Here is a 22,637-nt window from a genome sequence, read left to right as displayed (position 1 = left end):
TAATACAGACACTGGAGTTTGTTAATTCACTTTATGATTTTGGAATAAACTCTAAACTTTTAATAAGTGTGTAATTATGTGTCAGAAATCCAGAGTAGCAGCTCCTTTAATCAGAAATTAAATCGCCTAAAAATTGAATGGAGTTCTGTGCTGCTGCACTTGTCCAGCACATTGTTGCACCAGTGACATAAACTCTGACAAAAGGATGTTTCATGTAAAAACAAACAAAAAAAACAAAAACAAAACACTAACCTGCATCTGACAACACGGCCAGACTAAGCACAAATACAATCAACATATCTCCTCGTGGCAGGAATAATCCAAAATATGTGAGAGGAAGATGGAGGAAATGGGAGTTATTCAAAGATTTCATCCACGGGTGCAAAATAAAAAAAAAAAAATAAAAGAACAGAAAACAAGACAAGTGCGTAGGTTCAAATCCAGTGTGGACTTTCTCTTTCACTCAGCTGCGGTCCAATAAGGCGACAAAGAAACACCATGATGGTCCCGGACGGTGAGTGTTGATGTCCCGCTGACAGAGGAGAGGAGAAGAAGAAGAGGAGGAGGAAGAGGAGGAGGAGGAGAAGATGAAGCTCAGCTCGTCTGCTGCTGACGGTGGTGGTGGTGGAGGAGCTGCAGCGTGTTTCATGTCCCCGCAGTGCTGAGCTGCTGCTCCCGCTGCTGTTCGCTCCGCTCCCGCAGCTCCGCACATCTATTTCTACAGGAGCTCCGACACGGAGAGGAGAGTGTAGTGACAGCAGCAGCAGCAGCTCCGCCTCTTTCTCCTCCACATTTTTCTCTCACTTAAAGGAACATTTACAGTTGCGCTGCAAAGCTGCATGGATGGAGCAAAGTATCCCAGAAAAGTCTGAGCCACTTGTTCTTTACTTAAATATTCCTTTATGAGCTCATTTAAAAATCTACTTAACTTCAATTCAAAGTTTTTGTGTACTTTGTGGAGAGAGTTCTGAATATCTGTACTCAAGTACAAATACTGTTACATTACTACAGTGTTACTCAATTACAAGCAAAAGTACTTCAGTAAATGTACAAAATATTCTTGTCAAAAACTACTCAGAGTATCTGTTACTTTTTAATCGTTGACATTTATTGAATCATCAATAGCAGCATTCAATCAAACCAGTTTGTCCGATTTACAATAGATAATCGATTAAAAGTTTAATCATTTATAAGATATACAACATGTTCTTTTGGTCATTTTAAGTTTCCTCGTTCAACAGATGAGGTGCATTTACCACACTTTCTAAACTATAGATTAAATATCGGTTAACACATTTTAAATTGGTCAAATTCCAAACGGCAGCTGGTCAATTAATGAATAATTGATAACATCCCTGTTCCAAGCTGTTTGCGATCATACAACCTTACTGGCTACTAAAATACAGATGAAACGTTTGGATATTAATTCTAATTGTACTCAGTACTCAATTATGACTTTAAAAGTAACTAAGTACATTACATTATGTAATAGTTCAAGTAAGTACAGACTTGAAAATCTACTCATGAAAGTACAAGTACCCAAAAAACTACTAAAATACAGTAATTAGAATATTTGTAATTAGTTACTCTCACCCCTGCTAATAACTATATAATAAATAAATTACCATAGATGAAGCTCCTCAGTGTATAAAGTAAATAAATTAGTTCCATCAGTTCCAGCTGCAGTATTGAGGTGATTTTTACACATTAAAGCATCAAAAGGTTGATCATGTTCCATTTATAATTATTATTCAGAAATGGCTCATGCTGCAGTGGCTGTGACCTTTGACCCCACATTAAGTTTAGTGGCATAAAGTGGAAATAAGTGCCGTTTTAAAGGAATATTCACCACTTTCATCTTAATACCAGGAGTCCATGACATGACTGAATTTTGGGACCCCCTGTACGGACCATGTGTAGTCGAGTAAACGAGTGCTCACATCCACATTACTGAGTAATTGGCTTTGGATGGAGAAAGTGTTCACACACACACACACATGCACAAAGTGATGCCCGCTGACGCACTTCGAATTACGCCAACTGGTTGCTTGGCTGAACCCGGCGGCGGCCTTTGTTGACAAAATTGTTGTTGTCCAAACAAAACCAACGAAATATGCGAGCCAGTAAACTGTGAGCTTTTTTAATTCCAGTTCTGATTCCCATGAGGCCTGCTGTCCGGTCCTGACGGCGGCTGCTAAATCACCCACAAAAAAATAAAAGATAAATGCATTCATAAGTGAAAAATTAACTTTGAACTACATCAACTTTATTAACTTCGGCTTGTGTTCCAGGCTGCAGGAACGGTACGAGGCGACAGTGTGCAGGCTGCAGTGTGCCCCCCTGTGCTCAGTGATGGAACAGAATTTTAAAAAAAAAGAAGAAGAACGGGAACGTTTGTGGAAGGAAACTGATGTTGGAAACCTGTTCTTTCCGCTCCGGCCCGTTTTGGGTCAAGCTCCACTGAACACAGCATGGCTTTGGCTTCTCTGTCTGCTGTGTAATCGGACCATGACCTGCTTTCTGTGCATCTGACCCGTGTCCAATAAGCAGTGAGCCAAATGAAACTATCTCACCTGTTCGCTTTGTTCTCTCCGTACTGGTGCAGTCAGTGTGTGTGTGTGTGTGTGTGTGTGTGTGTGTGTGTGTGTGTGTGTGTGTGTGATCACTGGATCCACAGCTCATCCGGCGTTAGTCTCAAATATTACTGGACCGATCAGGATCATTTTCTTTTGTGCTCATTTATAACTGTATGCTGATGGACCTCTGGGATTCAGAAACATTATGATGTCACACTGAATTTGCGTTTGTGACCTTTGACCTTTTTGGATACCACATGAGCTGATATTTGAAGTTTTCCGGACTCGGCTCTTCTTTACTCGCCGGCGTTCAGGCATCATCAAGATAAAATGAATAAATATCAAAATGCCCATAACTAGTCCCAGACAAAAACACCTTTTAAATCGTCTTAATTTGAAGTGACTTGCACAGTTGCACCAGTTTTTCTTTTTGTGGTTGTTTTTGTATCTCTAGGGTCGTTATTCATCTGTTTTTGGTTGTTTGACTTTCTGACAAGGAATCTTAAGTGGTACGAAAGTCATCGGGGGCCGGTGTCACCCCCCCGGACGCCTCTCTGGCCTGACCCTCGCAGTCCCATCACACGCCCACAACTCACATTGTTATCATGCCGTAACTGACGCGGCGACTGACTGACAGATTGGTTAATTACACGGAGGGCAGCTCGGAAGGCGAGGGAAGAAAAATAGGCTAAATGATGTAAGGACACGGGTATTTCAAACATGCAAAGAAAAGCTCCGGTGCAATTTCGGAGGAACTTTCTGTCAGAACCCAGACCTTTACTGTAGGAAGTCAGATGTTAGTTTTATTCAAAGTATCAGGTTTGAACTTGTCAGATGCTTTAGTAACAGTTGAACGCTTCAGCGCAGAAAAATGAGCGAAATCTTCAGACTGTTTGTGCCCGGAGAGAAATAGCTGTCCAGACAGAGAGGCGGCGTGACCCAGATATGACAGTCATTCACTTTTTTGCTCCTAAACAGGTCAGTTTTCAATTACTGAACGGTTCTTTGGCAATGTTCATATTAAAGTGAAATATTCTGCAGAGCAGGTGTTGCACAAACAGTGTAGTTCAGATCAGGGCAGACTGAGAGATTGACAGCGACGCTGGATATAATTCAGAGGAAGATTTATTTAATTTAGTTTGGACAGTGATCTCATGACAAATTTTGAAAGAATGTCCTTTCAAGCATGTTATTATGCTGTAAGATGGAATAACACACATCAAAAAGTAAAATATGGTTGTTTTAAAGGGATAATTCTGTTTTTTTATGTGGGTTCAAATGAGGTACTTATCCTTTGTCAGTACAGTAAATGGATAATTATTTAATTAATTAAAAAATAACTAGTATCAGTTTAAGTGTACGCTGTATTTAGAATATTTTCACTCCTTTACCTTGCCATTAGACACCCTTTTCCGATCTGAAACCAGCGTTATGTAAGCCAAATATCGCTCTCTCCAAAGCAACCAAACTCCATAGGAAAAATTAGTAATTTTACTTCAGAACACAGGAGTTGCTGGTCAACTGCTGCCTCAATCAGTTACTTTGTTGTGTTAAATTGTGATTTTGGCAATGTGGAAATAATCTTTTAAAACATCAAAGTCACACAGTAACACAAAAATACTAATCTAACGAGGCAGCAGCTATTGTGTTAAAAATAAATAAAATTACTCTTTTTGCGAATGGAGTTTGGCTGGTTTAGAGAAAGTGATATTTAGCTCATTTAATGGCGGTTTCATGTCAAAAAAGGCTGTCTGACGGCAGGGCAAGGTGGTGAAAATACTCTAAATACAGTGTATGCATAAACTGATACTAATTTTTTATTTTTTTTTTTAGGTGGCTGACATACGTCTGGCAGCTGACCCTGTCTACAGCATTATAAGATAAAATAAAACTTTTTTAACCCCAAAGGATATTCTTGTGCTAGAGATTGATCCAAAATTAGAGTAACAGAATTAAACAATGGAGTATAAAATCAAATAGAAAATATAATGTGTATAAATAAAAAACAGTGCTTAACAGAATAATGAGGGAAAATTTGAAATAAAGTAAAACAGGAAAAGTTGTGTTGACAGTGGCATTGAAATTAATATTGGCAAAGTAATAAAAAAGTAATATTGTCTATGAGTATAAAACTGCACATGATATTAACGTTACTATAATATAACTCCAGTGCAGCGTGCAGGAGAGTGCAGTACGTTGCTCCTTCACTGGTTCTCCTCTCTCCTTCTCCAAACTGGAGACATACTGATCACCATCTACTGCAGGTAATAAGCTGATTAAGGACAAATACCTCATATAACTCCACTTCAGAGTGACCTTGTGTTACTTTATATCACTCCCTCTTGCAACATACTGACATGCTTCAAAGGACATTCTTTTGAGATTTGTAATAAGCCAATTAAATTATATTTTTTTTTCCCTCTGATGTATATTCAGCTTCACTGTCAATCTCTCTGTCTGCCCTGATCTGAACTTGTTTGTACAACACCTGCTCTATAGATAAAAATCTGAACTATCCCTTTAAGTTGTCACAGCTTGACATGAAATGATTTATTGATAATTGATGAGTTAATTCCATAGGAAACAGGACAAGTTAGAGATTTACTGCTTTTCCTTCTAATTGCTTTAATTTACTTTTAATAATGTTGAGGTTTGGACTGTTGGTTGGTTGTGAAGATGTCACTTTGGGTTCTGGGTAATTGTGACAGCACTATTTTCTGTTTATTAGCATCGAACAGTTAATTCACAAAATAATCAGCAGATTGATTCATAATATTAAAAAAAAAAAACAGTTGCAGTCTGATGCAAAATACAGTTCCACCTCAACCAACTACAACAGCAAAATTCTAATCTGTAAAGGAATAAGAAAATAAATGTGGAAATATAAAGAACAATAAATGATTCTCTATTGATTTAGTTTTTTAAAATAGTATTTTCTTGAATGACACATAGGGAAAAGTAAAATAAATGGATAAAATAAATAAATGACATTATATTTAAATTTAATGCATAGAATAGAGTAAATCCTACGCAAAAAGGAAACGAATATTGCTGAAAAATATATAAATATTATTGTAATAATAACATTCAGAAATAAATGAACAAATAAATGTGAAAATAAATGAAAATGTTTATAATTATTATTTAATAATTTGTCATTTGTCTTTATATATTATATTATATATTATTATATTTATATATTTTCTTATTCTTTTACAGATTAATTATTTCCCCCGGCTCCTCAGTAGTGGAGTATTTTAAGTTAAACGCCTCCTTCAGTAAAATAACTTTGATTTCTTTGCGTTGCGGTGTGAATCTCTGACCACCAGGCGGCGCTGTGAAAAAACGTGAAGACTCCTCTGAGGTCAAAGTGTTGTACTTCCTGCTCGGCGGCAAAGCGTGTGCTGCTTTACGAAGTGCAAACGTTATTGTGACAAAAAGTCATAAAAATTCACCCGTTTACAAACAGAATTAAACAGAATAAAACAGAGCAGAAATGGTGAGTATGATTTACTAATGTTTATTTGTTATCTCAGTAGATGTTTTGTGAATTTGTTGTCGTTTTCGCCGCGCAAACATAGTAGCCTTTTAGCTAGTTAGCATTAGCTGTGTTAGCTTCTCATTCATGATTTAGAGCAAGTGAATGAATGAATTCCTCACATTTACACACACAGGCAGTGTAGTGTGAAAACTTTCTGTACTGAAACAGTACAAAGGTGGGTTTGTTGTATTCAGTTTTTTTTTTAATATAATTTAAATTATGTGCGCTTTGTTTGAGTGTGGCTCGGTGTTTGTGGAGAGAAAGTCACGCCAAGCTTTTCTTAAATCCTCTGAATTAGCTGGGATATGCTTGTAGCAAACTACGTTTTATACTTAGCAGAACTTGCTCCATATAAACCTCCAGCTTTATGTTTATACCCACAAAGATATTGTTGCTTGTGTTGCTGTACACAGCCTCACTGACCTGCTGTTTACGGTAAACTACACGCTCCCCATGAACACACTCTTGGCCAGGCTGTGTTCTAGAGGATGCAGGGTGCACCAACAGCACTTTTTCAGTCAGCTATACATCCAGTTACAACATAGCAGCAACATATCTTTATATTAATTGGTTTGATTAGTTCGGAGCTATGAAAAAATGAAAGTATCCTTCCTTGCTCACAACATCTGAGCCTTTCTTTCTCTCAGGTGCATAAACTATAGGTTATAATTATAGGTGAAATTATTGGCCATATTATTGGAATCAGGCATGAGAAGCAGGTAATTACGGTTATTGTGTCAGCTGAAAAAAGAATGCATACTGTGTATCCCTGCAATATATATGTGTAGCCATCTAATGTACTCAAAGGGCACTATAATAAGATGTGTATAATAATCTTCCTCCCTCTTCTTTCTCCTCAGAGTTTACCTCTGAACCCAAAGCCATTCCTGAACGGCCTGACAGGAAAACCAGTGATGGTAAAACTGAAGTGGGGTATGGAGTACAAGGGCTACCTGGTGTCTGTTGACGGGTACATGAATATGCAGGTGAGAACAATCAACTTTGGCTGTACTGAGGTTTAAAACCTGTGTTCGTAACATTGGCATTTCACATCTAAATCATAATTTGAGTGTGCGTAGTTTTTTTTTTCCCCTTTGCATTTCTTGTCGTTCTGTTTGAACCCAGTATTTCTGCACAGTTGCAGATAAAGATTAGGCTACTTTATGGGTTATCAGATGGAAACCGGCATAATAGACATAAAATGGAAAGAAAGAAAAACAATGCTGAAAGTTCTCTCTCACGTTTTGCTGTTATCTATGGTAGCGTTATAACACTATAGCTTCTTTGTCTTTTCTCCTCTGTGTGTTTGAGTGCGCTCAGTTCCCACACACACAGCAGAGGCCGAGAAGTAGAAAAATGATATTTAAAAACGTTATTGAACACCCCTGATATGAGCCGTCCTTGAGGGCATGGAGAGAACCTCATACTTAAAATCTTTTGGGATTTTGTGGCATTGATGATCCAACAATAAATCAAGTTGTCAACCAAGCAGTTTGTATTTCTTCTATTATCACATTTTGTTAGCATTTTGACTTATTGTATTTATTCAACAAACTTTTCTGATAAAGTTGACTGTAAAAAGTCACATCATAAACGATATGCCTGAGGAATTACGCCTTGCAAGCTTCAGAGCACTTGTTCTTAATGTAAGCAGCCTTTAAGGGAACAGATCTGTCTTTAAAGGGACAGTTCACCCCTAAATCAAAAGTACATATTTTTCCTTTTACTTGTTAGTGCTGTTTATCCATCCAGAGCTATCAGTCTTCTCTACAATAAAATGAAAGTAGAGAATGTTTAGGTCCATTAATATTCAAAAGAACACAGACATTTCTGCTGCAGATATTTCTAAGACAAAGAAAATCTTTGGGACATCAGGCCTGCAGACAGACTCGTGGGGAAGCCGCTTGACCTTTTTATGTTGACATGTTTTCCTGACAGCTGGCAAACACGGAAGAATACGTGGATGGAGCATTGGCAGGTCATCTTGGTGAAGTGCTTATCAGGTAAGTTGTAAACCTAAACATCTGTATCTTTATTCCATAGCTAGTTCAGTGGAGGCTTCTTTATTTTATTACTTATTTTTAGATTTACTGCTATTGAACAAAGTTATATATGATAAGTTTGATGATTTTGAGAGACTTTGTCGGGAAAGCAAAAGCAGAATCAGATTGTTTTTTGGGTAAACAATGCAGAGAGAGTTGCTTTTTTCAACCTTAAGATCTCTAACTACCTTAACTAACCTGTGTTAATAATTACGGTGTCAGTTTGGTAGCAGAGGAACACGATCAACTCAGTGTGTTTGTGTCTTTTTCCCGCAGCCAGTTCTGGCAGTAATGTTTGTGCTAACAGGTGTGTTTCATACCTACAGATGCAATAACGTTTTGTACATCAGAGGTGTAGAAGAAGAGGAAGAAGACGGAGAGATGAGGGAGTGATGTTGATGAAGACTCTACCTGTTGCCCTGTCTGAGTGTGACTGTACCTCGTAGCTGAGTTGATGTGTGTTTGTGTTTTCACCATGTGAAGCAAATGAACGCTTGGGTGTTTTTCTTGTTTTGGTTCTTTTTCAAACCGTTTTGATTTTTTTTTTTTCTTTTTTACCGTATGTGAGACCAATTTTATGTTGTGACGGTGTGATACAGACACAATAAATGATAATACCCTTTCTTAAACCTGATTCTTCTGGTTTTTACATGTGATATCTGGATCATTCTAAAGAAGTGTTTCAAAGTCAGAGTGGAAAACATTTTAATCCAAGTGTCTTTGCATGCAAGTTGTATAACATCTAAGGTACAAATTTGTAGTAATAGTACTGTCAATACTTCATTTTCATTTTCCAAATATTTTTCCTCTCCCATGATTTGGCACTATTGAAACACAATGATAAATACAAAAAGGCCTATTGATCTATTGTCATTCTTTACATGTAAGATTGTAGATTTTTTTTTTTTTTAATTTAATTTTTGAAGTGTTATATTTGATCTGATATGCAAATGGACGTCCATTTGTTACTTTGTCATCACCAAAACAGTCATGTCATAACTGAAACTTTTGGTTGTGACTGTTTTGGTAGAGACCTTTTAGTAGAGTAAATTATTTCAGCTGGAATTTGTAAACTTACGAAATTTTGAATGACATGGAGTTCACTTAATACTTATAATTTGCATAACCTGGTTAAAAATTTCCCACAAATGTAAGATGTAAATGTTGCATTTGTCACTGCTGAAACCTCATCATCATGTTTCTGTTGTGACTTGCATTTTAAAGTAGTTTTTTTTCGGTTATGGGGCAGCAGTTTGCACAGATTTAGAAGAAGGAGCAAAGATTCTTTGATCCAGAAAATGGTGAAAAATATTCCCAAAACCCAATATGACGTCCTGAAATGTTTTGTTTTGTGCATTACCCAAAGATGATCAGTTTACTATCAAATATTCACATTTGAGAAGCTGAAATCAGAGACTTTGGACATGTTTTCTTAAATAAGACTCACAATAATTTACATGATTGCAAGAGTTGGTTGGTAACTTATCAATTAATTGTTGCAGCTCTAAACAAAAGTGCTACATGTAAATTCCTCTTTGAGACTCGCTGGTTTAATGTCTGTTGTCGAAGCGCCGCCCCTCTCTGTGCACTTTAAACTCTGCTCTCTCCTGGTCAAATATTTGCCTTGTTTCCAAACCAGTTGAAAACCAGTCAGTCACTGTGAAGTAAAAGTGTCTCTGCCACAGTTGATGAATCAAGATGTCCAGTAATCACAGACTGCTGGTGAAAAACGCCAAACAGGTGGTTCTGATCTGCAACAATGGAGAGAAGTTCATGACCAAACCGCAGATGCAGAATCTGTGTGTGATTGAAAACGGGAGCGTCGTGATCGGAAGGTAAGTTTTTTTAGACTTAAAACTAACAGACATCTGAGGTTACTTCATACCTGTTATAGTTAGCAGGACAAATCTGAACTGAAGACGTTTACTTGAATTTTCTGCGAATTTCTAAAGAAATGTGACATTATTTCTCCTGAAACTTCCCTTCAGATCTGCAGACTGGATGTCAGCACAGCTTAAGTTGATCTGCAAGGGTTTTTTTTGTTTTTTTTGAGAAGTTAAAGGGAAATGACAATATTTAGCAGCAGCTCAGGACTGCTGTAAAATTCTGCACAGTGGCGCCACTTAAAGGCCAAAGTGAGTCATTACAAACAGGAAACAGTAAGAACAAACCCTGTGTTGTAATTGTACAGAAAACAATGAAATTAGGAGTGGTGCCTCTGAACAGTGCAGTAAAAAATACACAGAAATATACAAAAATCATTTCAGACCATCTCAGGCTTAACTCTAAGTTCTAAGTGAATGTTGACGTTAAAGTGTTTCATGATTTCTTGATGCAGCGACGGTCTGATTAAAGCTGTGGGTCCAGCTGAAGTCATCAGGTCGCAGTATTCAGAAGCCTCCTTTGATAAAGTGATCGATGCTACAGGAATGTGCGTCCTGCCTGGTGAGTTTGATGTTTTTTTTTTTTGTTTTTTTTTGCACATCAGCTCAGCAGAGTCCCACATCAGATCAATGATCAATAACTGTCTTTTGTTTCAGGGCTGGTTGATGCTCACACTCATCCAGTCTGGGCAGGTGACAGGGTGCACGAATTTGCAATGAAGGTAAATATGCTTTCACCATTTTTTTTTTACACTTTAATTTCATTTAATGAGTAAATGAGTGAGAGAAGAGTAAAATGGAGAAACAGGAGAGATTTAGGAAGATTTCCTTTATTTTGAAAGGATCTCACTTATTTAATTATTTATTTTTGCTATTCTTCTTATCTCAAACTACAATTATATACATAATCCATTAATGGACATGAATGTAATTTTTGTTAATTTTTATTCAAATTAATTGTTTATATCCTTTATTTTGAAAATTTCAAATTTCTCATAATTTCTTGCTTTTTAAAATTATCTTATTTTTGATACCGGTCCAATCTCAAAATATCATCCTTATACCTTTAATCATCTGTGAATATACATGAATATAATGCTTAGTGAATTTTTATTTAATTGTTTAGTTCTTTTATTTTGAAATTTTCAATTAGCTTATTTTTGACATCCTTATGTCTTTACATCCTCTATAAATATACATAAATACATATTGTAATTGTATCATATAAATGAAAATAAGCAGTGACACAATTTTCTTTAGCTCAATAAAACATTTGAAACATTCATTTATTTATTTATTTTTTCATCTTACGTTCATGACTGCAGCTTCAAGTTTGATCGACTGTAAGCGTTCTTCTTGCAGCTGGCCGGTGCGACCTACATGGACGTGCACCGGGCCGGTGGAGGGATCCACTTCACGGTGGAGCACACTCGAGCGGCCGGCTCCTTGGAGCTGCTGTCCTCCCTCAGCAACAGGCTGGTCCGGATGCAGCGGGCAGGCACCACCCTGGTGGAGTGTAAGAGCGGCTACGGCCTGGAGCTGCAGACCGAGCTGAAGATGCTGCAGGTGATCGAGGAGGCCAGGCGCTCCCTGCCCATCAACATCTCCTCCACCTACTGTGGAGCCCACGCTGTGCCCAAGTACGGACCGTCCTCAGAATGATCTAATCTCGCATCACAATCTGTAAAATTAACTTTCCTCTGTCCTTTATTCAGAGGGAAGACAGATGCAGAAGCCACAGAGGACATCCTGCAGGTCCAGCTGCCCCGGCTGAAGGAGCTGATGTCTGCCGGGACTCTCAGAGTCGACAACATCGACGTCTTCTGTGAGAAAGGGGTGTTTGACCTCAGCTCCACTCGCTCCATCCTGCAGGCCGGCAAAGACCTGGGCCTCAACATCAACTTCCACGGAGACGAGCTTCATCCCATGAACTCTGCTCAGGTATCACTCACTCCTGAAGCTGCGTCGTGCTGAACTTCTTAATACTTTCCCCACCTGATTTATATCGGTGACAGTAGACGGTACAGTGGGCGGAGCTTCTGGGTCTGAAAAGTGAAGCCAATGTAGAAGCACCTTGTAACAACCTAACAGGCTGATAATGACACAAAAATGTTACAGGAAAGACAAATCAGCCATCTCATAGTTAAAGTATTTCAATTTGAAACTTTGTATTATTTAAATTTTGTTTTCAAATTAATTAATTTTATTATTTCTCTTTGGATCGACTGATCAATCACCTAATTGTCTCAACAGCATTACGAGAGATTTTAATAATTTTGTTAACCTGTGTGTGTCAGCTGGGCGCAGAGCTCGGAGCTTTAGCCATCAGTCACCTGGAGGAGGTCACAGATGAGGGGATCGCTGCCATGGCAACAGCAAGAACCGCTGCCGTCCTTCTGCCAACCACAGCTTATATCCTACGGTACTGTGACACGAGTGACTAAGTACATTAATTTAAGTACTACACTACAGTACAAATCTGAGGGTATTGTACTTTACTTGAGTAGTTACATTTATGCATTTTTTTAAAATTTCCACCTGAGAAGCAAATATTGTACTTTTTTTCTCTGCTGCATCGTTCTGACAGCTTGACGGGGTCATTATTGTGACATAAACCCTGTGAGGGTGGTGCAAGTCTTTAATCACTCTTACAGAACTTTCACAGCAGCCATTTTTCTGCATTTAGTACTTTTACTTTTAATGTTTTAGGTATATTTTCTGATTGTAATGACATACTTAACATTCTCAGTGTAGGAGTATTTTCAGTGTGGTTTTAGTAACTGAGTTGTCTAATAATCTGTGTGTATGTGTGTGTGTGTGTGTGTGTGTGTGTGTGTGTGTGTGTGTGTTCAGGCTGCCGCAGCCTCGGGCCAGAGACATGTTGGACGCCGGGGTAATTGTCGCCCTCGGCAGCGACTTCAACCCCAACGCCTACTGCTGCTCCATGGTGAGTCTACAGCAGTAGAGGCGTGAAAGGGCGAGAGGTAGAGGAGCGCTGCATGATGGGTATGACTCATCCCTTGTCCTCTGTCCTCAGCCAATCGTCATGCACCTGGCCTGTGTCAATATGAGGATGTCCATGCCGGAGGCTCTGGCCGCGGCCACCATCAACGCAGCCTACGCCCTCGGACGCTCACACACGCACGGCTCTCTGGAGGTCGACAAACACGGAGACCTGCTGCTCCTCAACACCACACGGTAAAAAACCAGGACAGAAAAACATGTCGAGATTTACACTCAATCACTGTTAGATGTTTTATTCCAACAAACAAAATAAGTTTAGTTCTTATTATTTAATAACAGTATGCCTTGTGTGTATAAATTAAACATTTTTGTCTCTCCTTCATGTTTTTTTTGCAGATGGGAGCATCTGATCTACCAGCTGGGAGGACATCAGGAGCTAATCCGTTACGTCATCATTAAGGGCAACGTCGTCGTTGATAATGACAAAACCATGGATTTATAACCAGAAAATAACCTCCTTCTGACTGATTCACGTTATTGAAGGTACTGTTAACAGTTCTGACAGCTACTACAAGTATTCAACTGAGATTTTAAGGGACTATTTTGATATTTTTGGAAATGCAATAGCTTGCATTTCTCTCTCTAGTTCCTTGAGTTTCTGCTGGTTGCCTGGCAACCTAGACTGTTAATCCATTTTCAGTATTCATGCTCAGCTAAGCAAAGCGCCTGCTGCCTGTAGCTAATAGTTAATACATCGGAAACATTTTGGGAAGCAGTACTGTATGTCCTAAAATGTCAAACCTATTTAAGTTAAAGGGATAGTTCTGAATTTCTGAAGTGGGGTTGTATGAGGTACTTATTTGTAATCAGTGTATTGGCTACAGCAGATGGCGGTCGACGTGCCCGCAGTTTGGAGAAGCAGAGTTAAGCAATGTAAAAGAATCTATATCAGTTTAAGTGTACGCTATATTCAGAATATTTTCAATGGCCAAATATCACTTTCTCCAAAGCCACCAAACTCCATTGACAAACTCAAGAATTTAACCTCACAGAACACAGGAGTTGCTGGTCTATCGCTGCCTTGATTGAATAGTTAGTTCCTGTTATTGTGTGACTTTGGTGAACACAAACTGACCTTTGAAAACACCAAAGTCACACAGTAACACAAACAAACTAACAGATCGATGCAGCTGTAGACCAAAAACTCCTGTGTTCTGTGAGGTAAAATTACTGATTTTCCCAGTGGAGTTTGGTTGATTTGGAGAGAGTGATATTTTGGCGGTTTCCTGTCAGAAAAGTTTGTCTGAAAGCAAAGTTAAGTGGTTAAAACACAATATACACTTAAACTGATACTGATCAATTAGGTGGGTCTTTTTTTAAAGTGGCTAAAATATGTTTTGTCCACAACATTATGTTTCTTAGCTTCATACCCGGTGTCGACCGCCATCTACTGTAGGTAATACACTGACTGTGGGTAAGTGCCTCATACAACCCCACTTCAAAAAATCCAAACTATCCCTTTAATATCAGTCTAAAAATCAGCTGCTCAGTTGTAGTCAGTGATTCATTTTGTTGCTGCCTGTAGAGGAATGTGATCGAGCCCAGTGAATCAATGACTATCTTAACAGTGTTAACAGCTCCGCTAGAAACCAGCTTTTTTTTAGATAAGTCATTTAAAATCTCTCTGTAATGCAGAGCAGAAACAAACCTTTAAGTCCAGTTATCAGCCATTCAGTGGCTTCAGAAGAATTTCATTATCACCCCTCAGAAACAGGTAAAATATTTCACACCTCCAGTGATCAATTATTTGATCTTTGATTATGCAGATAGAAGCAGGGTGAAAGCAGATACAAACCAAGAAAAGAAAAGTAATCAGGCGAACAAGTCAAACAAACCTTTCTCACATTTGTGAAGAGTGCTTTTATTGATCATGTTAGTACACAATGCTTGTTTTATCTAAACTGAATCCATTAGTTAGATCTTTTTCCACAGGCATGGCTTTAAACAACCAAGAAAACCTCACTTTTTCCCTCTTTTCAGTCTTTCGTCTGTCCTCATCACAAGTATTTTACATAAAAACACGCATTATAGTGATTTTTTAAAAAAGTAACCATAAGAAAAAGTAGTTCAAATGCTATTCACAACAATACATGTGTTTATAGATGAAGAAATGTGAGATAAAAGGCTGTAGTGGCACAAAATAACTGGCTTATTTTGACTATAAACAAAAGGTGAAAGTAACAGACTGCAGGATGTATTTAATGTACCCAAAATTACGACCGCGTTAATCCCATCAGGCTTCATACTTCTTCCCTGCTCTGTGGATCTGTTGGTAAAGCGTCATAGAGAAAGCCATACCAAGGAGCTGGGAACACAAACAAAGACAAATGCATTAAAAATAAATAAACTAAAGCTGTTGGAGAGTTTGGATTAGTGCTAGATGAGGAGCTGCTTACCTGTATGACCAACACACACATGGCGATGGTTCCCAGAAGGTGTTTGTTGTCATCCAGCCACTCCTCCACCTTCTCATAACAACCCTGAAAACACCAACAGTAATTAGGAAAAGGGAAAGAAAAGGTATCCAGTTTAAAGCCTAGACTAGTGCACTTTACATTGCTGTAAGAGAGTCTTTTGTGACAGGAAACCGCTGTTATGTAAACCAGATGTCATTCTCTCTGTACCAACCAAACTCCATAGGCGAAATCAGTAATTTTACCTTGCAGAACACAGGAGCTGCTGCCTCAATTGGTAAGATTGTTTGTGTTATTGTGGGACTTCAGTGTATTAAAAAGTTAGTTCAGATTCACCTAAGTCACATAATAACACAAACAAACTACCAGACTGAGGCAACGGTAGACCAGCAACTCCTGTGTTCTGCAAGGTAAAATGACTGATTTCGCCTATGGAGTTTGGTTGGTTTGGCAGGAAAGATCTTTGGCTTATAAAACAGGGTTTTCTGTCAGATAAGGCTGTCTGACACCAAAAGTAAAGTGATGAAAATATTCTGAATACTGTAGGTAATACACTGACTGCTGATAAGTACCTCATACTGTACAACCCTACTTCAAATAATCTGAACTATCCCTTTAAAACAAAAGACAGAAGACAACAACTTTCCACTTATGCCGACTGATGTCAAAAGGTTCAAATTAAAGGCTGTGTTTGATGCTGAACAAAATAAAAAAAAAAACTGCACTGAAAGTGATGAATCGTGAGTTGCTTGTTATTTAATCTTGTCTCTACATGTGTGTTCAGTGCTTTCTTTATCTGGAATTCCTTTAAGTTTGATAGACACACAGGAATGTTGCAGATGCACACAAAGTGAAAAGGTGCTGGCTCTGACACAAACTACACCCTCAGCTCTGATGATTTGTTGCCAATGTTTCAATCAATGTTTTTTATCCACCTGGAATAACAAAGACTGTTGTCTGTGATAAATCATTGAAGCAGGACACAAGGTTATATTGTTTTCTTCCACGTTTAAAGGCACAGCTTGACATTTTGAGAAATATGCTTATTGGTTTTCTTGCAGAGAGTCACCTTTATGTCCAGACAGTAAGTATTTAGCTACAGCCAGCACACAATTAGCTTAGCATAAAGACAGGAAGCGGGGTGAAATGGCAAGCCAGATTCTGTCTAAAGGTTTGCAAAATCCACCTAAAGCTCCTCTAAATCTGGATAAATAACATGTACCTCTTTTATTATATCTTTATCCAAGATCAAATAAACTGTGAAAGAAAAGTGAAATGGTTTTATGATGAGTTTTGTTCTATTTACTCGCGAAAAATAGCTGGATGCAGTAACTTTCCATAGTCTGTGCAGAGCAGATCCATAAGAAAAGACATTTTATTACAGGGTTTTAGGCCTTAAAATTTTAAATATGATTTTAACAGGTCTTTGAAACTGATTGGATAACTTGCATTTTGCAGTCTCACTTTTAAAAGTGTTTTTTGGAGAAAATAATTTGGTATTGATCATAAAAACTACAAAATGGAACCAATACATACAAATGCAACCTCCTGACAGTGTTCAGATCTGTGACAACATTAGGCTAGTAGTTTCCCCCTGCTTCCAGTCTTTATGCTAAACAAAGCTAGGCTAATTATTTGCTGGCTCTAGCATCATATAGAGCATATACACCTGAGCGTGGAATCACTTTTCTCATTTAACTCTCCAGCAAGAAAAAATAAACCAGTGTATTTCTCAAAATGTTGACCTATTCCTTTTAATAGAACGTGTAACAGAGGACAACTTCAACGCCTATTTAAAGACTTCAAAGCCACACAAACAAAGACTGACCCGTGTCCAGAAGACATTGGAGGCGTTGCGTCCACAGCCCTGGTAAAACTGCTGGCAGCAGCGGTCGGGAACCACGTTTTCATGCAGGGCGGTGTACCAGTCATTGTGGCTCATCACTCCACAACATCGCCACTGGTGCACAGGCAGGAGAGAAGGAAACAGTCAGTTATTTAAAAAATTACATGAAAAAATTTAAGCTGAGGAGTTCAAATGCTCAAAAAACAAACGGAAATGGCAAAACAATAACGACTGTATATAAAAGACGATATATAAATGCTGTGCATGTATATAACGTACCTCTCCCTGTATGGTGTTCCATGCATCCCTCAGGCCGGCGTTGTTATCTGTGTTGTACAGAACCAGCCCTTCTTTCAGGTCCCGTCTGGCATTTTCGCTCACCTGGGCAAAAGGGTGAAGCAAAGAGGTGGGTCGTGGGATATGTAGGCACACTCACCTGCAGCAGGAGAGGCTCATAAATAGACACGAATGTTGTTTTGCAGTCTTACCTTGTCTGTGTAGACGAAGAACAGGATGAGGAGGATAAGTTCGGCCAAGAGGATGATCAACAGAACGATGAAAAACTGAAGAAAAGCAGAAAGAAAGAGGATTAAAAGGCATCAACATGAACAGGATACACTGATGTTGCATTTAAGTCAATGCAAAACACTGTAAGTACGAACTCCCTGCTTAAAATACATTTTTATTCTGCTTTTAGACATAAATTATGAAAAATAAACATGGGGTTTGGTGGTGGATCCTGACTTTTTTCATATTGCCAGCACAATAATACCTGTAATAAAGTTTAAAAATATATGGAACCAAATTAATTAACTTTGACAACAACTTTTCCCAAATTACAGTTTTTTCTAATGATTATTTTCACTGTTGGTTAATCTGTTCATTATTTTCTTCATTAATCATTTAGTTATTTGCTCCATAAAATGACAGAAAATGGTGAAAGATATCAATCAGTGTTTCCCAAAGCCCAAGATGATGTCTTCAAATGTCTTGTTTTGTCCACGACTCAAAGATATAGTTTATAGGAGTGAAAAAAAAGTCACATTTCAGAAGGTGGAATCAGATCATTTAGACTTTTTTCTTACAAAATTACTCAAACCAATTAATCAGTTATCAAAACTAATTATTTTCATCAACATATTGTTCGAACATTTAAAATTCCAACAGAACCTGAACGCAACATACACTCAAGCTAAAACTTAACATGAAAAACAACTACTAATGGATGCATGATGGGTATTGTAGTATACTCACACTCAGCAGCAGGCACTTGTTCTCCTTGATGGCACCCAGGCAACCCAGGAACCCCGTCACCATGACGACGGTGCCGAGGGTGATGATGAGGTTGGCGGCGGAGAGCGACGGGAAGGAGGGCGACAGGGTGGCGAAGCTGCCCTGAGACACGGAGAGCCACACGCCGACACCCAGCAGTCCACACCCACCCAGCTGAAACACACACAGGAAACTCAGTCACACTTCCTGCTGATTTAACCAAAACACTTTAATTTGTTTTTCTGATCTTACAACTGATTTAGGGTGACATCTAAAGAAAACTTTCTGGCTCAGAGTGTGTGGAGGAGGAGGAGGAGGAGGACTTACCCAAAAGAGCAGGTTGAAGAGGAACAGCATGTATTTCACGCAGCAGATGCAACCACGAGCCATGATTGAATCGATGGGCACTGCAAGAAATTAAACAATATTCAAGTTTAATAAAAGGTACAAATTAATGATGAAGTCTTTCAAAGGGTAACTTTGGTATTTTTCAACCTGAATGGACAACAATTCATAAAAACTGGTCCAGTACTGAGCGAGACCGCTGCAGCCAGCAAACACAAAACTGAGCTGCAACGTAATGCCTCCAGGCTGCTGTGCTATTCACTAAAAATAAGCGCTTCTTTTTGCCACAGACAGGTTCAGATTGTTGTTATAAGTGTCTGACAACATTATGGAAAGGATCCCTACAGAGGGAGACCTTTTTTCATTAGTGTAAGACCTTTTGTGTTTAACCAGAAACAGTCGATTTATCGCTCTGTTCAAACCAACCAGACTGCATTGATAAAAACACTAATTTTACTTCTCTGGTCTACTGCTGTCTCAACTGGTTTTTAACTGTTTAAAACACCAAAAGTCACACGATAACACTAACAAACAAAAAATAATGAAGTCACACAATAGCAGAAACACACAAACACACCAAAGTCACACAATAACTCAAACAAACTAACCAAATGAAGCAGCTTTGGACCAGAGAGGTAAAATTACTGTTTTTGTCAATGAAGTCTGGTTGCCTTGGCTGTTTCTGGTTTAACATAGAAGCTCTTACTCTGTAGCAGGGGTGGATGGGATGGAGCATTATTATGCAATATAATATAATTGCAATATTTCCACTTGCTCAAGATCTTTCAATGGGCTGCTCTCTGTAGGGATCATTTCTACAATGTTGTCAGACAATTACAGAAACAATCTTTGCTGTTTTTCACCAAATAAACTCTGATTCTTGAACCGGTTCTGTTTAAGATCCTCAGCGCTGTCTAGTGAACCAGCCCACAAGTTTTGAAGTTAGCTAGCCAGAGACCAATTTTTCAAGTTCCCGAAAAATGGTGGAAATGCTCAGAAGAGTTCAAAATTAGGTGCTTGAACCAGAACAGGGCCGATTTCATGTTGGTAGAAAAGGCCTGAGCCTGTCAGCTGCAAACACAAGCACTTTTAGTTGCCTGGAGGGATTATATTGTACTTTAGTTTCGCTTTTGCTGGCTGCAACACTGGCCCTCATTTCTGAACCAATTTCCACATTGTTCTGCGTTAGTCACTCAGACACAAAAACACAGGAAAAGCAATGAATAAACACAAACTTTTTAGGACATATATGAACTTTGATGACACAAAATCATGTCATACATCAGATCTGACTGGGGTTTTGCAGCATCTTTCATCTATCGGAGGCTCACAAATCTCTTTATTGCTCCTGCTCTGGAGTTTGCTCTGGAGAGTCAAAGTGAAACCACATCACAACCAGGAGGAGATTAAACTTACCACTTCAGTGAGGAGACGCAGGAGAACAGAGAAGCTCTAGTGGAGTACCTGTGACACAGACATGTACACAAACGTTTAAACTACACAGTGTATTATATACAAGCCATCATTCAAAGTGATATTAGGTTTAAAAAACGCATCATGGTCATCTTCAGTATGTTTAGATATAAATGTAATTTTGACAGATATCAGTATTAGACTTTGGTCAAAACACAGAACTGCATGTCAAGTTATTTTAATCTGAAATTAATCTGCTGCCTATTTTCTTGTTTCATTGATTAGTTGTTTGTTCTATAAATGTCTTATCAGGATAAACTGTAGGCTTGCAGCAGTTCTTTTCAGTGTACGGTAAATTTGGAAGTTTTCCACATAATTGAAATGTAAAAGTAAAAAAGTTCACTTAAATATGAAGATTTGCTGCTTTTCTTTGTCATTTATGACAGTAAATGGAGAGTCTGGGTTTTGGACTGTCAGTTGGATAAAAGAAACAATTGGAATATGTCATTCTGGGCTCTGGGAAAACCCTGGTGAGTTTTTTTTTTCTTTTTCCTTTACAGTTTTCTAACATTATATAGAGTAAACAATTATTTTAATTATTGATGAATATGCACTGTAGATTTTTTTCTACAATTAACTGTGAGTTGCACCCCTAGACTTAAAAAAAATCTCCATGCCATACGTTATATTATTTGCCAGTCATATTGTTAGAAATTTTCATTATGGGCTGCTGTGATATTTCATTTTAAAGCTTTTATCAGCCAATGCTGACAACGACAGATACTATCTTACCAGAAAATGCATGTTTTACAAAACAGCAAGTATTTTTAAATCGCATGTTAGATGAGATCAGCTTGATACAGAAAAAAAAAACTACAGCAACAATTGAGCTAAACAACAAAATATTTTGTTTCTTTTCTGATGTTAAAGGGTCTGTCACATTTTGAGTTCTAATTTGTTAAGAAACACAACATGCTTATTTTTCATCTAGACTGGTGTTAATTTATGGAAAAAAGAAGCCGTAATTTTCCATTTACTAATTTTGAGAGGCGTAACTTTAGTTTTATTTCGCTATGTCATGGAATACAAGTATGAAGCTGCATAAAGTAGAAATACTGAAGTACTTGAGATAAGATAATGAAGTTTTCTAACTTTTCTAATCTCTGAATTTCTTTAACACTGTTACATTTGATCTTAACTTTACAGATTTATTTGTTGGTGCTCCCGTCCCGTTGAGCACTTTAAAGTGTTTTCACGGTTATCAAACAGATTTTTGTTGGTATAATCACTCACAGCGGTGTCTTCTTTCTCGTCTGGACGTGACGTCACTGGACTGAACTTCAGTTTGCGGTTTTTACAAAAGTTTGCGTTAAAAACGGTCAAAGTAACCGCCAGCGTCATCGATCAATAAGCTACTTTTATAGTTAAACGATAACAAAACACGATGATATTTGCCTAAAGGAAACTGGAGGCACTCCACTCCGGTCAGGCCGTGATTGTTTTCATGTCCATGCCCTCGGAAATGAGACTACGAGGACAAAAAAAAAAAGACGGTCAGTTTCCTACCGTTGGTTAGTAACTGGAGCTCATCTTCCCGCCAAAGTTCTCATGCCGACTTCTGCCGCTTCACCTCACAGCATCACCGGGTTGGAAAACATGAATCCAAACGTTTGTAAAGTGTGAAGAAGTCCGCTTTGAAGTTTCGTCGATGGCTGGAGAGCAGGAGGAGGAGGAGGAGGAGGAGGAGGAGGAGGATAGTTTCTTTACAGAGGGCGGAGCTCAGCGGAGGACGGGCCCCGGAGTGGAGGCGTGACTGTCCGCGCAGGAGAGGGGGACCTGCCGGGCAGTGACCCGGGCTGACCCTGTCAAAGATGGGTCACGTTTTTGCCCTTTTTCACTCGCCTTTATCAAAACAGATTGATACGACGTGTTCAGGTCAGTCTTACAACTAATTTCTCCAGGCGGTCAACTGCGGTACTGCAACAAAAACACAATTATCATGGGCCCCCATCATGGAGGCCTGCCCAGGGGCCCAGGCTTCTGGGGCCTCACACTCAACACGTCAGGAAGTTTTCTCATCCTTTACTCAAGTAAAAGTACAAATACAGCACCCTTAAAATACTCAATGTAGCGTTAAATATCATAAGGAAAATACATTAAAATTAAGTAAATTACAAATTATAAATTACTATAATTAGCACAGATTAGATTATTGTCAGGGATTACCTGATAACATTTTTGATTACATCTTAAAAATATGTCATATTTTTCGCAATAACCA

General features: G+C 38.5%; 4 protein-coding genes across 6 annotated transcripts in view; 2 read left to right on the top strand and 2 right to left on the bottom strand.

The window, feature by feature from the left end:
• Positions 1-728, bottom strand: part of ntn4 (netrin 4) — a 29,750-nt gene extending 29,022 nt beyond the window's left edge. Inside the window, exon 1 of the mRNA XM_084710765.1 lies at positions 253-728. Coding sequence (XP_084566891.1) covers positions 253-373 — 121 coding nt within the window. The 5' untranslated portion in view covers positions 374-728. The remainder of the gene's footprint in view (positions 1-252) is intronic.
• Positions 729-5,922: 5,194 nt separating this feature from the next.
• On the top strand, positions 5,923-8,788 carry snrpf (small nuclear ribonucleoprotein polypeptide F). Its single transcript, XM_084710842.1, has 4 exons — positions 5,923-6,075; positions 6,978-7,103; positions 8,056-8,120; positions 8,486-8,788. Exons 1-4 carry the CDS (start codon positions 6,073-6,075, stop codon positions 8,550-8,552), a joined length of 261 nt encoding a protein of 86 aa, XP_084566968.1. The 5' UTR covers positions 5,923-6,072; the 3' UTR covers positions 8,553-8,788.
• A 796-nt stretch (positions 8,789-9,584) lies between these two features.
• Positions 9,585-14,757, top strand: amdhd1 (amidohydrolase domain containing 1). The gene is made up of 9 exons (XM_084710809.1): positions 9,585-9,994; positions 10,498-10,604; positions 10,700-10,764; positions 11,405-11,682; positions 11,758-11,983; positions 12,340-12,464; positions 12,896-12,989; positions 13,080-13,240; positions 13,403-14,757. The coding sequence occupies exons 1-9, from the start codon at positions 9,858-9,860 to the stop codon at positions 13,506-13,508; spliced, it is 1,299 nt and encodes a 432-aa protein (XP_084566935.1). The 5' UTR covers positions 9,585-9,857; the 3' UTR covers positions 13,509-14,757.
• Positions 14,758-14,902: 145 nt separating this feature from the next.
• On the bottom strand, positions 14,903-22,089 carry LOC146306969 (tetraspanin-9). 3 transcript variants are annotated; one of them, XM_084710812.1, is made up of 9 exons: positions 21,923-22,089; positions 20,360-20,407; positions 18,926-19,005; positions 18,581-18,772; positions 17,815-17,889; positions 17,606-17,707; positions 17,309-17,440; positions 15,463-15,546; positions 14,903-15,371 (listed from the first exon to the last, which is right to left on the bottom strand). In XM_084710812.1, the coding sequence occupies exons 3-9, from the start codon at positions 18,986-18,988 to the stop codon at positions 15,300-15,302; spliced, it is 720 nt and encodes a 239-aa protein (XP_084566938.1). In that variant the 5' UTR covers positions 18,989-19,005; positions 20,360-20,407; positions 21,923-22,089; the 3' UTR covers positions 14,903-15,299. The 3 variants fall into 3 exon arrangements, with proteins under 3 accessions (XP_084566938.1, XP_084566936.1, XP_084566937.1); XM_084710810.1 differs by having other exon boundaries at positions 14,903-15,546; XM_084710811.1 differs by lacking the exon at positions 21,923-22,089 and adding an exon at positions 21,650-21,855 and having other exon boundaries at positions 14,903-15,546.
• Between the last annotated feature and the right edge of the window lie 548 nt (positions 22,090-22,637).

The sequence above is a fragment of the Lutjanus erythropterus genome, chromosome 22 (assembly GCF_056507025.1).
Source record: "Lutjanus erythropterus isolate fLutEry1 chromosome 22, fLutEry1.hap2, whole genome shotgun sequence".
In the NCBI taxonomy this organism is placed as follows: domain Eukaryota; kingdom Metazoa; phylum Chordata; class Actinopteri; order Lutjaniformes; family Lutjanidae; genus Lutjanus; species Lutjanus erythropterus.
The sequence above is the reverse complement of the archived record's forward strand: the minus strand, read 5'-3'. Positions and strand labels throughout refer to the sequence as shown.